The 15511-nt window shown below is 43.0% G+C and overlaps 1 protein-coding gene across 1 annotated transcript in view; it reads right to left on the bottom strand.

Moving 5' to 3' along the window:
- Positions 1-330: 330 nt before the first annotated feature.
- Positions 331-15511, bottom strand: part of PLPP3 (phospholipid phosphatase 3) — a 77153-nt gene continuing 61972 nt past the window's right edge. Inside the window, exons 5-6 of the mRNA XM_074221343.1 lie at positions 10496-10672; positions 331-2302 (exon numbers count right to left, since the gene is read on the bottom strand). Of these exons, the coding sequence (XP_074077444.1) occupies positions 2177-2302; positions 10496-10672 (303 nt within the window). The 3' untranslated portion in view covers positions 331-2176. The remainder of the gene's footprint in view (positions 2303-10495; positions 10673-15511) is intronic.

The raw sequence follows: 15511 nt of genomic DNA, 5'->3' as shown, positions 1-15511 counted from the left end.
ACATGATGATCAGGGCTGCTTTTGGATAGTTGAGTTGCTGATGGAGTGGAGTGAGGAAAGGAGAGGAGTGAGGTTCCCATCCTATAGTGGTGGCACTCTCAGAGGACAGAAGTGGGTCTACATAAGGGAGATGTAAAAAAGGGAGATGGTGGCAACTGATTGGAATTGTGGAGTGTGAGAGTAGAGACCAGACTGGGGTTAGGTGTCTTGTCTTGGGACACAAAAGTCATGACAGTTCAAGGTCTCTAAACTCCAGAGTTCGATATCCCCACAGTCCCCACCCTGAGACCCCGGCATACAAGGAATCCAGAACAGCCAGAGTGTAATTAGTCGTGTTATGAGCTTTTATTTCAAAAGCACATTTATACAGCCAGGGTTTTGCGGATACAAACTTTTGTGTTCTTGTATTCTACAAAAGTCTCTGAATAGTCTTTTTCTTTACAAATGTCAACATTACAAAAATACGAACAATATCACCTTTTTTTATACAACCATCTCTAGCTGTCACTATCTTTTCTTCATTTCCTGACAACTCCTAGAGAGCTACAAACATTTTAGTTGACTAGATGAAAAAAAAAGTAACTTGATGCTTTTTCAAGCAGCATGATGTAAATAACACAGGTCAAGACACCATTGATAATCATAGTGGATATATCTAAAATTGTTTCAGAAATAATATTTTACATAGTTAATTTTTAATGTTTTATACATTATTTATATAATATTTATATATAAAAATCATAGCTTGCTATAGTTGAAATGGCAGGACGGATTCTTGAAGATGAGTGTGCTGATGGCCAATCCGCTTGGTTTTATATGGCCCCCTCAGATGCTAAGCCCTTTGCAAGGTCTTCACCCAAGATCTAGAAATGTGGTGGTGGTGGTGGTGGTTTTTAAATCCCTTTTTTCCTTCCCTGGGAAAGCCAAGTCATTGGATTGCTACCTACTGCCTCTAAGAAAACCTAACTTGTCGGGCCTTCCAGATAGAGGATGAGGAAATGAGACTGCCAAGAGATTCTAGCAGGCATGGTTCTGCCCTGCAGTTTGTGAAAGCCTGCTGAATCCTCAGCTCCTGGGACTCCATCCCAAATCCATAGTGCTTTACACATCTCAAGAAGAATGCCTAAGAGGGCCCCTGGGTCTCATGAGCCCCCAGCGGAGGTGCCCTTAGAGGGGAGGGACAACCTGTTGCCCTGGGCCAGGTGGTCTTTTTTCCCATCTCCCCCTACCCCCCCCCCCCCATCCCGTTGTACTTTTAAGGTTGATTTCCTTCAGGGCAGAATCCAGCCCTAACCCTGGACTTGTCTAAGATTATGTGGCTCAAGGGACAATGCCAAAATTGATTAATTTTAAATCTTTATTGGGGGGGAGAGGAAGGGGGGGGCAAATGCCTCACTTCATCTAAAATGCACCTGGACTTAGCCCAATGCAAGTACAGATCAACTTTGATGGCCATTCCCTGACCAGTCTGAGAGCGATGCATTCAAAGATAAGGGGTGAAGGGCAGTAGAAGGGCATCACTCCCCCTCTGCTTTTCACCCTTGTGCTGTCTGTAAAGTCAGTTGTCCACTCGCTAAAAGCGAGCTAACTTCGGTCACTGGTTGGAACGAGGGTAAGAGGGTAAAGTGGTACGTAAATAAGGTACTAGTCCTGTCTGGACAGCTCCTTCTGAGCAGCCAAACTACTATACTTCTGACATTCTGACTGGGGGGGGGCTCCCGGCAGGCACAGTAGGGAACCACACGCCCCAGACCGGGAGGCCAGAGAAAACGGTGAGAGGCAACTCCAGAGATCGCTACCCACAAACCTCAGTTCAGTGCTGTCTTTGCCTCCTGGAGGGCTACAATCGGAAGTGGCTTGTAGGATGGGGCTGGACCCGTCTCCGTGCTCACCTGTGAACTAGCCAGCATTCACTACAACATGAACACGTTGGGCCAAATACGTGCCCAGAACCCAGGCACTTGAAAAGGACGTGTCCGTTTTCACTGATGTCTCCGTCTGGTTGAACCACAACCAATTTCACAAGGCCACAGAGTAAGATTTTTTTTTTTTAAAGATTGGGCGGGCAAAAAACAGTTTTCCCCTACATTCTACTGTCTGATGAGATTTGAGAGCAGCAGCAGGTGGGTTGCTGTCAGCAGTCAGTTTGCAAAATTCTCCAGGGGAGCCAAGCGGCCTACACCATATTGTGGTGATTGTTTCTGTCTATGATGTCCACAGGGGAGAGGATGTCCTTTCGGATAGGAGGGGGAGGCAGGGAAATAGTTGTCTTGGTTTTGAAGAGGTCGGACACAAAGAAAACCTAGAAGCAAACACAAAGAAAGGAATCATTAGGCTACAACCAGGCTTAGCAAATGGCATCAAAGAAATCAAAGCACCTCTTAGATCAACCCGTTTACCTTGTATCCTGACTAGAAATCAGTCTCCTAGGCACTATTTGTATGTATATTGTTAGTGACCCACAGTACCCAATACTCAGTAGGCACTTTACTTGTTGATTTGGTATCTTCTTGAATACTTTTGGTGATGGGGAACTCACTACTTTATGAGGAAGGCCATGTAATGGACCAGTTCTTATCTTTCAGAAGCTTTTCCTTTTTTTCTGGGCAGAAATGATCACCCCTTTCCTTTTAACTCTCTCAGTCACTAGTAGAACAAAACTTACCAGTTCTCTTCCACACCCAGGTTTTCCAAAAAACCATCTCTCCCCTTGGGCCTCTTTGAAAGGGACAATCAGGGACATCTAACAATTGTGATCATTAGTTTCTTTCTTACTTTTTGGTTTTTGCAAAGCAATGGGGACTTGTGAAGGTCACACTGTCAGGTAATTATTAAGAGTCTGAGAATAGATTTGAACTCAGGTCCTCCTGACTCCAAGGCCCCTACCCACTGTACCACCCAGCTGCCCCAAATTTGTTAGTTTCTAACTATCGTTCTGCCATCTTTATCTCTCTTTTTTTGGTTGACATCAGTCCATTAAACACTCACTAGCAGATTGGTAGAGTCTTTCTTTATTAAGAGTGGCAAAAACTGAACTCATATTTTGATTTTCTGACTCTCAAACTCAATCCTCTTTCTTCAGGACCACCCAATCCCCTGAAAAAAACAAGTGAGCCTGGACCTCCACTCCCAGAAAAATCATTTTCATGGTCACAGGACCGACAGTCTCCTAAGAGTTTGGGGGACCATTCCCTTGCTTTAGATCGTGTTCTCTTATTTAATTTATAGCTAAGGTTCAGAAAGAAAGTGACTTGCCCAGAATTAAATATGACAGTTCCATGGCATCATCAGGGTATAAGATCCTTACAAGGATGGGTTTATGAAATCATGGATACCAAGGGCTCAACCTAATCCAAGCTGCCATTTCCCAGTTGATGACACTGAGGCACAGGGAGATAAGGGATCTGGGAGAAATCCTGTGAGCATAAGCAATAGACGTTCCTGAGGCAATATTCAAAGCCTGGACCCAAGTCCTTTGTATCCTTTTAGATGAAGGAATCTAGAGTCCAGAGACATCTTGTGACACAACATGATTTGTTCAAGGAAAAGGCATGGCCAAAACTTGAACTCAATTCTCCTGACTCACAGAGGATGGAGAATAGGTCTGAAGAGCCTGAAAAACCTGGGGTTCAAATCCCATTTCATTCATTTACCAGTCATGTGACCAGCCAATTTCTCTCTATCTCAGATTCCTCATAGGAAAAATAATTTACTACATAATGTGATCATGGGAAAGTCACTTAGTCACTAGGGATTACCTTCATCTCATAAGGTTATTATTAGGAGCAAATGAGATAAAGTGTTTTTTGCAAACTTTTACGAGCTCTACAAAGATCCATTGTGATCATGGGGGTGCTGGTAAATGTTTAACAACCAGTCCCCCCATTTCCCACCCCCTGGCAAAAGTAGGCACACACTTCTAAATTTAATCTGTGTATTCATATTTTCTCTATCACCTTAAGTCTAAGCAAAGAGTAAGACAATAAATCAAACCCTAATTTGTAGCATTTGCTAATTCAGAAGTATAACAAATATAACAGAAATATATATATATATATCAATTTCTCTATATAAATATTATAAAAATTGCTCATACTAAAAACTGAAAAAAATCAGCTCTTGTTCCCTGCTTCCAAAACATCCCTGGCTCTGATTATTCATCCAATGAATTTTCTACCATCCCGTGATTCCTTCAAGAAAATCATATTTTTGATTTATTATTTGAAGAAAGTCAACTTTGAAATCCAATCTTTGAGGAAGAAGTGACCCAAAATGGAGGCTAAAACGACAAATGCATAGCTTTCACACCAATCCCGAACAGCAAAGATGTAAAGTTAGCTCTATCTAGCCAAATCCCCTTTCCAACTGTATTTCTCTGTCTCTCTTCTCTCTCTCAGACTGGCTTGAGGTTATATAAACACTTTGAGGATTCATGAAACACAATCTTGGAAGGGCTTAAATACTGTGTTAAAGAGGCCTAGGGCTTATGCCTGAATGGGAAGTGGGGGTTGGGGGGGGACACACAAAAAGAGCAGTGAAAATAAAAACTTCACCACTTGGATCAGAGCCACTTCCTGGAGAAGGCGCTCCCCACCCTTAAAGAAAACTTGAAGGCGTCAGGAATGTCCCACAAAAATGAAGGATCTCTGACTATTCTATAAGGCTATCCCACCCTTACAAATTCCCATCTGGCAGTTCCTCTTGGATCTGGAAATGGGAAAATGAACCAAATGACCATTATGCAGGTTCTAGATTGATTCTACGATTCCTCCCAGCTCTGACATTCTATGTTCTCTGACCTCATGTTATTTGTATCAAGGTCCCTTTCAGTTTCAAAATTCTATGACAAACAAACAAACAAACAAACAAAAAAAGATCCATATACTTTTTTAGGTCATTGTCCAAAAAATAAAAAAAATCTGAGTGAAACACTATCGAAGTTATTGGGTTTCAAGCTGTACTATTCTTGGAATCCCTGCCCTTTCCATCAGAGATAAAATAAGGAGGTTTCCAAAGCCTGGCGCTTCACTTCTGTTATAGGTCCATGTGTTACTTACAGAACAAAATTATCCTGGTCACGTTTAGCCTGTGATTGCTCCCTTTGCTGGTGCAAAGCCCAACCTGCCATTCTGATTTTGAACACTGTCTTCCACATTGTTCTTGTACAGCTCGCTGTGTTTACATGTTGCTTCCCCTACTAGGATGTCAGCTCCTTTCTTGGGGGCCATGCTGTTGGTTTTTTATCTCCATCACCCTCTGCAAATGCTCATTGACTAAAACGCTCCAGGAACATTAGTGTCAGAATCCCAGAATTCCAGTGTTGGAAGGGAGCCCAAAGGTCTTTTAACCCTAGTGTACGGCCAAATCAATGGGCAGCCCAGACAAGGATACAGTTTTCCCAAGATCACACAGTTTCAAGGCCAAGACTTGAACCCAGGGTCTTTGAAACCTAATCAATGCTCTCACCCCTCTACTATTCAACTTCATGAAATCCAGTAAAGGGGTCTTGGTGGTTTTCTCCTGAGTCATGGTAGAAGAAAGCTCTTTGTACAGAGTGGGTCTATGTGTGAGGAAAGTCCTTTGAGTCACTTGTTAAAAAAAATGTGACACTTCCTGCAACTATTTGACTAGACAAAAATGACTTGTCAGAGGGCTGTCAGGGGGAAGAGTTCACCATGGGGTTCACCATGTCTCCCAGTCACGGGTCCTGACTTTCAATGGTCCGATCCAAGTCTGAGAGCTAATGCACAGACCAGTCACTCTTTTCTACTGTCTCATCTACTTCCTTGGGATATGTACAGATGTGCAACACCGCCATCGGGCAAGGGCTGAGCCTCTATCTTTGGGGAGGATGGAAAAATCAGCCTAAGAAGAAGTCTTGAGATCTAGTGCCAACCCTAAAAGGAAACTGAGTCAACAATCAATTGATGAACCTTTAAATGGAGAGCGCACTAGCCTTGGAGCCAGGAGGACCCAAGTTCAAATCCAGCCTCAGACACTTTATAATTCCTAGTTGTGTGACCTTGGGCAAGTCACTCAAACCCCATTGCCTTAAAAATTAAAATAAAAACAAATAATCAATTGATAAACTTCTAGCGAGCACCAACTATGTCAGGCAAAGTGGGACATGGAGAGAAAAACAAACAACTCAGCCTTTGTCCTCAAGGAGCTCACATTCTGTCTGTCAATCAACCAATAAGCATTTATGATTATGTTAGGGCTGGTCTTTGAGGTTAAAAAGACAAAAATGAAATCATCCCTGCCCTCAAAGAGCTTACTTTCTTTTGGAGGAGAACATAGACACATATAAATAGATATTTTGTGTTGGGAAGGTTTTAGAAACAAAACCTCTGGTATCTTTTAAGAAAAATCAGAATCTTTGCATATCAGAGCCAGAAGAATTGAAGACTACAGGAGATTAATTGCCTCAGATGCTTCCTACCTCTCTAATTCAAATCCTTTCACGTTCCTGTGCCTTGTCTTCCCCCTCTGTAAAAGAGAGGTATTAAATCAGATGGAGATAATTACCTCATGAACCCCAGATAATAATTAAGAAGCAGAGGAAGAATCCAGGTCTTTCTTTGGCATTGTTCCCTCATAACACTGAATTTTCAAGATATGGAATTTCCCTTCATACAGGGGACCCAAAGCAGTCAGGGGAAGCTGGTAGTAGATTGAATGGAATAGAAACTCCTGAAGGCTCTCCACAAGTGAGAATGATGCCAAATAGAATGAGATGGACTTTTATGGAGATAGATGTAAAGTCCTGTATACTTAGATTTAAAAAAAAAACCCAACAACTGTTCAAGACCCATATGGGGATGGGGGAGTTGTTCCTGGGCAGCAGTTTGTATAAAGGAGAATTGGGGGAGGCTGGGGACATGAGGTTCAAGGAATGAACTGCTGAACACATCTCTCTCTGGTTCAAACCAAGGGAGATTATAGACCTACAGCTTCCTATATCACATCGGTCCTCCACCTGGAACATTCACTCTGTTGGGTCCTGGATATGAATTATCCTGAGTTTGTCTGCAAGGTGGTCTAGTGAAAAGGTCCACCATTCTGCTGAGTCTAGGGTCTGGCCCTGTAATGGATGCTTTATAAGTGGAATGGAACTGAATTTGATATGAATCAACAGGAAGCCTTTCTCAAGAGCCCATCTCAACTTGCCAACAGGCCAGCATTTGGCCTTAACTCTCCCCCACCCCAGCTACAATACTCTATTGTCTTTATAATGATCTAAAAAGAAGTTTTCTTGAGGACCAGATCCTCCCACAAATATGTTTCTTGGATGTTTGTCTGGAAAATGTCCATTGCCTGGGAATCTGGCTGCCCATCTGGCCCTCTGTATGGTAAAGGAACTCAAAAGCCCTGCTTGCCAGCTTCCTCTATTCAGCTGAATGGGAGTGATCCAATTACTATCATTACTTTTTGACCTCAATAATGGGGCTTCCTTCAGAAGCTTTTTAGTGCTGGGATTTGGCCAATAGCTTTGGCCTCTCTATTTTCTGAAACTTGGGAGGCAGCATGGTGTGGTACAGTCTGGGCTGGGCAAGTAGCTGAAGACTGGATTCTAAGCCTGAGAATCAGTTTCCTCAAATTCAATAGGAGAAGACTGGACTGGCCTTTCTCAGATCTGACATCCCCTGTTCTAGCTCCTCCTAGTTCTGACATTTCCAGTTCTAGGTCTTCCCAGGTCTGACATTCCCTGTTCTAAGCTCCCTCCCAGCTTTGATATTCTATGAGGCCAAGAGATTCTTTTTCAGTGCTCTTTTTCTTGTCTTTCTTCCCTAGTCAGAGATCATGGATGGCAGTGCCCTTCTTTTGGCACACAAAATAGTAAGTTCTAGAGTCATGGGAATCTGGGGAGTCATGAGTACTGGTCAAGGAAAGACACTGTGTTTTTATGAATTTCATAGGTAACCATTTCCTATGCAATGGAGGGTTAACCCATGGAAACAAGGTTCTTACCCTTTTCCCCAACCTCTCCAGGAGGGAGGAGCTGATCTGGCTTTGTGTTACCAATCAGGAAACAGAGCAAGGTCTGTGGGTATACATATGTATGGACACCTGAGTGTATTCTACTCTGGCAGACTCTTATCTCTGTCAGAGAGAGAGAGGGAAAGAGAGAACTGAATAATAAGCAGATGAGGAAATCAGACCCCACCCACTTCAACTTGGGCCATTGTCTAGACAGACCTGCAGAACAGGACTCAAGCCACCTCCATGGGGAAAGAGCATGCCATTGTTCTACCCTGTTCCCTAAGGCTCCTGGGCCTTAAAGCAATTCCCTGACCCAACTGTCTCCAGGCCAGGGAAAGGCTTCCAAGAGTCCCCAGCAATAGCCTCAGCCATGAGCAGAAGGTTACCTTTCCAGGCCCGGCCATGAGCGGTCAAACCTTGTATTTCCAATCCTCATGCTCCTAAACACCTGAGAGGATTAAATTCCAAGGTCTTTCTCTCCATGTAGTTTGCTACAGTGGGTAGGACATTTGCTTTGGAGTTAGGAAGACGTGGGTTCAAATGCTGCCCCAATATTTACTACGTGACCCTTAAAACTTGGAGCTCCCTTACAGCTCTATGGACAAATTGAGACCCAGAGGAGCTGGAACTTACTTAAGGTCACAAACTTGTCCATGGCAGAGCCACATCAAGTCCTTGGACCTTCCACCACTCCATGTGTCTTCCTCACTAGCCAGTAGCACCACTCCACTCTCCTTGGTCCAGGCTCAGAATTATTTTTTCCTTCTTACTAAGTCAAGTGCAGAGAGCTGAGCTGACCTTGGGTCAGGCTCCCATCCTGTGGAGCCAGCCAGAGCTTCACAGGATGGAAGGCCAGGCCCTCATTTCCCTTCTTGAAAATAAACCTCTGACCAACTGGATGCTCCAGCCAAGCCCTTGTTTTACTCCAGGGTAGCAACCACAATGACACAAGAACACACATTTACATGGAACAATTCACAATCTCATTTGATCTTCCCAAGAACCCGACAGGCAGAGAGATGAGGATTGATTATAGCTGCTTTGGGAAGATGAGGAAGCTGGGACTCAGAAATGGGGTGACCATGCCAGAATGGAACAAGCCCTGGACTGAGAGGCAGGCAACTATCATTTTCCAAGGTATTACCTCTGGCATAGTTAGGTGGCACAATAGATAGAGCACTGGCCCTGGAGTCAGGAAGACTCAAGTTCAAATCCAGCCTCAGACTTAATAATTGCCTAGCTATGTGACCTTGGGCAAGTCACTTAACCCCACTGCTTTGCAAAAAAACCAAAAAATAAAACAAAACCAAAAACCAAAAACCAAGCTATCACCTCTTCTTCTAAAAGACGAGGTTGGGTCATATAACCATCAAGGCCCTCACCTCTCTGAAGGTTCAGATCCTACCTATAGCAGTGATTCACCAGGCCACCACACCACTGGATTTCTGAGCCTCAATTTCCCTATTTGCCCAAGAAGGATAATGAACATTTTCAATCCCTGTCTTGTAAGGATGTTGAGAAGAAAATGCTTTGTGAATCTCCAAGACTCAGCTGCCAAGTACCTCTCTGTAATTATCATCCTCTGCCTATGTTACATTCAGGATCACAGAGTTAGGAGACAAAAAACCTAGTGAGGAAGGAACCCAGGTTCTTGACTCAATGGTCAATGCTTTCTATTATCCCCCAGATGCTGACAAGGAAGGTTTGCATTTTGTTCAAGTGGGGGAGTGTGAGAATGTAATTAAGGTAATCCAGTGCCAAAGAGGTCAGCTTCCCACTAAGCAAGGGATGGCATGGGCCTAGGCTTATGCCAGGAGAGCACAATGGTTATCACCTGAAAGTCCCGAGTCAGGGAAGTGGGGCATCTCTGGGAAGGGAGGGCTGCTTCTGGGAACTCATTTCTAGGGCTGTTTCCTTTGGGTCTGAATCAAAACATGTCCAAACAAAAAAATGGAAGGGGAGGCTTCATCTCCATGCTTCAACAAGTACTGAGCACTGCCAGCTTCTCAAGTCAGGAAGACCTTGGTTCAAATTCCACCTGTGATATAGCCAAGGGCAAAACCTTTCATGTCTCTGGGCTTCAACTCTCGCATCTGTAGAATGAGTCTAGGGATTCACAAAGGCAGAGAGTATGCCCTTCCTAGAACTCATGTTACCACTGAGCCCTAAGCAAGAAGTGGGATTGCAAAGGTGAAAGGAGAGAAGGTATATGCATGGACAGCAGATGATTGGTAGAGTCTCAATGGCCAGATAGGAAAAAAGAATGGTCTAGTGAGGTCATATAAAGACAAGTTATTGCTAATATTTAACTGCTTAAGGAAGTTGAAGTCTCTTTGGAGTTCCCTATATCAATGAAATTCCAGGTTTACAAGACATCAATCTGCATTGGGAATTCCCTAGATCACTGAAATTGTTGGTCATATTTCTATTATGCTGAAAACAATATTTATTCATTCATTCAATGAACATGGATTACTCAAGTGTCTACTATAAAATAAGGGTTGCTACTCACTATGCAGAAGGCCACCAATGATCCTTGTGCAAATCCTGCCAAGACATCTGTGGGGTGATGCTTGTGGTCAGACACTCGAGACAAGCCAGTGTAGAAGGCCATCATAATCAGAGTGAATTGCAGAAGGGGCCGGAGCAGGCGGGCTCCTCTCCAGGTGAAGCGGGCCTGCAGGTACAACTGGAAAAAAGGAGAGAAGACGATAACATGAGTAGCAGCCTCTAGACGTTGGACATCAGAATAAAAGGAAGGTTCTTTAACCAGAAGTCAGATGGATGGATGGGGGTGTCAAAGTGAAAAAGGGATTAGATGGCTACTGAGGACTAATTCTGGGCTTCATCTTTAATACTCATAGTGTCCTCTTGGACAACCCTTTCACTTGCCTGGATCTCATCTGTTAAATAAGGGATTGACTTAGATGGGATCTTGAGGTCCTTTTCAAGGCTAGATCTGGTTCCTATAAGGATCATCATGATGAGAAATAGAACCAGATATTTCCAGATAGAGTTGCCTACAGTCCTAGAAAGAATAACACTTGTAGAGTCCAGTGAGCCTGGACTCAACTCTTGGATGATGAGTCTAGACAAAACTTTTGGGGAAAAAAGAGTAGACAGTTATAGCACAGGTGTCACGAAGTGGATGAGATCACATATTCACTGAAACCTTACCTCTTGGCGTCAGTTTCATTTATTATACTACCAAAATGGGTACAACCATCCTTATCGTACCCATCGTATAAGATTATTTGGAGGTGGGTGCTTTAGATATCAGGAAGTGCTAGAAATGGGAGTTTTATAAATTGTTGTTCAGTTCTTTCAGTTGAGCCTGACCCTTTATGACTCAACTGAAGATTTTCTTGGCAAAGATACTGGAGTGGTTTGCCATTTCTTTCTCCAGTTCATTTTGTAGGTTAGGAAATTGAGGCAAACAATTAAGTGACTTGCCCAGGGTCACCCAGCTATTAACTGACTGAATCCAGACTTGAACTCAGGTCCTCCTGACTCCAGACCCAGAACTTCACTCACTGTGCCACCTAACTTCCCCACTTTATAAATTATATTTTATTAATAATCAAATAAAATCCTGATTTAAAAAAAAAAGAATCTGTGCTCTGATTCATCATCAAAGTTATAGCCACAGAGGGTTAGTCATATGCAGGATGGAAGTGCATTGGATCTGAATAATATCAAATAAGACTGGAAGAGATGATATAATCAGAAATAAAAGAGAGATTTAAAATGCTTTGTAGGACAGGGACAAATTGTGTGTGTGTGTGTGTGTGTGTGTGTGTGTGTGTTTGTGTGTTGGGGGGGGAAGGGGAGTCACCTGAAGAAGAAAAGTGGGTGAGAACTTTGTCTGAAGCAAAAAAGAAAAGCAGAAGTGACGTCATTTGGTTATTGTCCACTGGAAGTTATCTGGACGGAGTTTCCGTTTTAACCTTGGGCCACAACCCACTTCCCAGGTTCCTGTGGGAACATGGGAAGCAAAAGGGAAGAGACAACCGGACAAATGGCAACTTCCTCCCTCAAATCAAAGTGAAGAAGGCAGGACAGGATGGGAGAGGAAAGAAGGGGGCGAGGAGAGGAGTCGGAAGGGAGCCAGGGCAGGAGAGGCTAAAGATAGAGCAGGACGGTGCCCTTCCCCAGACAAATGGCCACCTTCCTGTGGCAGGCAGGAGGAGGAAGCTGGCAGAGCAGCTTGGGGAGGGGAGGAGGGGCAGGGTCATGAGGTCCTGGTGTGACAGAGGGCTCAGGCAGCATGAGCAGGGCTGGTCTCTGAGGAAGGAGGCAGAGATGGAGACAGGGCTCAAAAAGTTCTATGAATGGAGAACAGAGAATATCAGAACTGGAAAGGAGCCCAGAGAACAGGGGATGACTGGGGTCCAAAAGTCCAGAACACAGAACATAAAATGTTAGAACATAGCTGCTAGTTCACAGAACACAGAACGTTGAGAACCTAAAATCTCAGTTGTATAAAATAATTGGTTTGGAAGGAAACATATTTTCTCTTCAAAAACATTCCTTCAATAGGAAAAAAAAAACTGAAGTGTAGAGAAAGAGAAGTGACCTAAGATTACACAGCAAAGTTAAGACAATGAATGGTCCCTCATCGATACCAAAAAAATTAAATTCTGCACTAAGCGAGAAACCAACCAAATACAAACCGAAATTATGTTGCAAAGAAGGCAGGGAAATAAAACAGATGAGGTAGAATCAAGCAATTTTGATGGAAAAAGGAAAACTCCCATTGAAATGTCTCTAAAACATAAAATATTTAGATAATTTAAAGAAAATATTTAAATCTATGTGTTAAATTTGATATATTAAGTATATTTATTAAAAAAACACAACAAAATATTTGAGAAACATCAAGACACCATGTGATTTTGTCCAGGTGAGAGAACTGACCCTCTGGTCAGATATTAAGATTGAAATTGGATTCATAAATTCTGAGCTTAAAATCTCATTCTGCTGTGTGTCCTTGATTATTTCCTCTCCCTGGGTCTTAGTTTCCTCATTATAAATGGGGACACTGAATTAGATGATCTCAAGTTTCTCCTTGAGCTTGAAATCATCAAGTGTGCCTATAGGGTCTGCTCTTAATCACGGACTACTGGCCTCAAACCAAGCGATCAAGCTAGCAAAGTTAAAAGGTGAAAGGGACAACCCGGTGGAGCAAAGAAAAATAAACTTACTCTAGAGTGCCATCATCTACAATCTAGGCCATTCCCAGGGGCTCTTCTGGCCCATCCGGTCTCAGATCAGTGGACCAAAAGCCAAAGAGGGAAGCACTGTTCCATGACCAGATCACTAGGATAACAGATGTCAAGAAGTCCCACCTAATTTTGGAAAGGTGGGGAGGGGGATGGAAATAAGGAGAAATCAGACCAACTGAGTCCTGGGCTTGGAGGAAAATTTAAAGAACTGGAAAGAGGCACCCTGGGGCCATGAAAAAAGAATCTGAAGTAGGGGGATTGTTCTGCTCTATACTGCCCAGGTGAACCTGGGAAAGCTACTTTCCTCCTAAGATCCAAGGCCCCTTTTATTCTAAGCCATAAGCTCTCTCTCAATTCCCCCAGAAATGATGACCTGGCAACTGGCAAGTGATTTGGAGCCAAGAGGTTAGCTAAATTTTGCTTGATCAGAAGAACACAACTAAGAGAAATGGGTAGAAGGAATAACAAGACAGCTAAGAGCAGTGAGCACATTTTAGGATTCACAAATGCTTTATGTCGTGAGGTAAAGATTATTACTATCCTTACTTTGCAAAAGAGGAAATTGAGGCTGGAAAAGGTTAAAAGGTTCTCCTGGAGACACACAGCTAGCAAGTCGCTGAGGTAGATGTTTGAATAAGATCCTGAGGATGAAATTGTCCTATAGCTCATGGATTCTGGTCAGAAATTCCAAAGGCACTGGACTCATCTCTTCAGCCTTCAACCCACACCACCCCCAAGAAGCCATTCCTGGGAAACCTTTGTCCCATACTCACTTCCCTTCCCTTGGGTTGGACTTCCCCTCTGAGCAATCAGTGAGTCTTATCTGGCTTCCCTGATTCAGCTTGTAGCAACTTTTGGGAGGACACGTTCATTCTGATCCCCATCCCCTAAAACACACTCACACTCTTTCTCTCTCTCTCTCTCTCTCTCCAGGCCTCAGACTTTCAAGGGTTTCTGAACTCTAATTCCTAAGGGTTAGATAAATAAATTGCAAGAGACTGATGCATAATAATAAGAGCTAGAAAAGAAGAGAAAAAGAATGAATGAAGGACACCTGAGGGAAAAATCCACTTTGAGTATCTATGTAGGAATAACAGTATAGATGATGTAGCAGCTTTCATCTTCGATCTCATTCAAGTTTCAAGACAGAGACAGAGATAGAGATAGACAAAGACAGAGGGAGGGAAAAAGAGAGAGAGGTAAAGGAGAGAGAAAAGAGAAAAGAGGGTTTTTCTTTTCCTTTTTTTGCAAGGGTAATTCTGACCACAGGGAGTTCTGGGTAAGGAAATACAGAATTTACCAATGCAGACTGATGCACCAAATTTAAGAGACTTGCCCAGGAACACACATCCAGAAATTTAAATTCGGCCTGCCAGAGATGTTTTTCCTGCTAGGGAGGATTAATTTCCTTTTCCAAATAAAGACACTCTCTAGTTTGTCTAAACTAGACTTTTTTTTTTTTACTGATTACTTCGAAGTCATTTGCCCAAAGTCCCAAAGCTAGAAGGCAATAGAGCTAGGATTTGAACCCAGGTCCTCTGAAACCATAGTCCCTAACACCAAAACTACCTCCTTCTACAAAGTGATCAAGTTAGGGCCAAGACCATAATTACGGGGTTAGGTTGTAAGCACAGAAGAAGAGGGGTCCTTACCTTCCACCCAGGGGAATAAATACTTTTGGGGAAACAAATCTCTTATGGACCCGTTCAGTCACTACTGTATCAAGATTTTAGAGAAGAGAGGGGCTTAAAACATGGGATCTGAGAATACTAAAGTCAAGATCTGAGAGCACAAAAGATGAGGACAGACAGAATGAAAGAAATGAAAGGGACCTTAGATGCTGAATATTATTAGAACTAGAGGAAATCTTAGAACACGAATGGCAAGGCTAGAAGACCCTTGGAGATGAACTCTTTCAACCTACATACTTTACAGAGGGAAAAAATTCCTAGAAAAATAAATGGACAGCATAGAGAAACCATCCATCCATCCATCCATCCCTCCATTCTGAAGTTGGGTCTCCCATTATTGCCCCAGCTGAAAGTTCTGAAGCCATTCAATGTTGATTGGCATGAAATATTTGCCTTAAAAATTCAGGGGTGTTCCAATTATTTCCTCATCAATACAATGAGGAGCTTGGGAGGATCTCTATGATTTCTTCCAGTTCTAAAGATCAGGAAAGTATCTGCATTTTTTCTGAGGAGAGGGCAGGGAGAGGTCCTTAGAATTTGATAAGTTAGAAAGGAAAATACTGACTCAGTTTGATGCCGGAAGCAGATTTGGGAGGGATGGAGGGAAGTCAC

This window comes from Macrotis lagotis, chromosome 2 (assembly GCF_037893015.1).
Source record: "Macrotis lagotis isolate mMagLag1 chromosome 2, bilby.v1.9.chrom.fasta, whole genome shotgun sequence".
Taxonomy (NCBI): Eukaryota; Metazoa; Chordata; class Mammalia; order Peramelemorphia; family Peramelidae; genus Macrotis; species Macrotis lagotis.
This window is presented reverse-complemented; position numbering and strand designations above follow the sequence as displayed.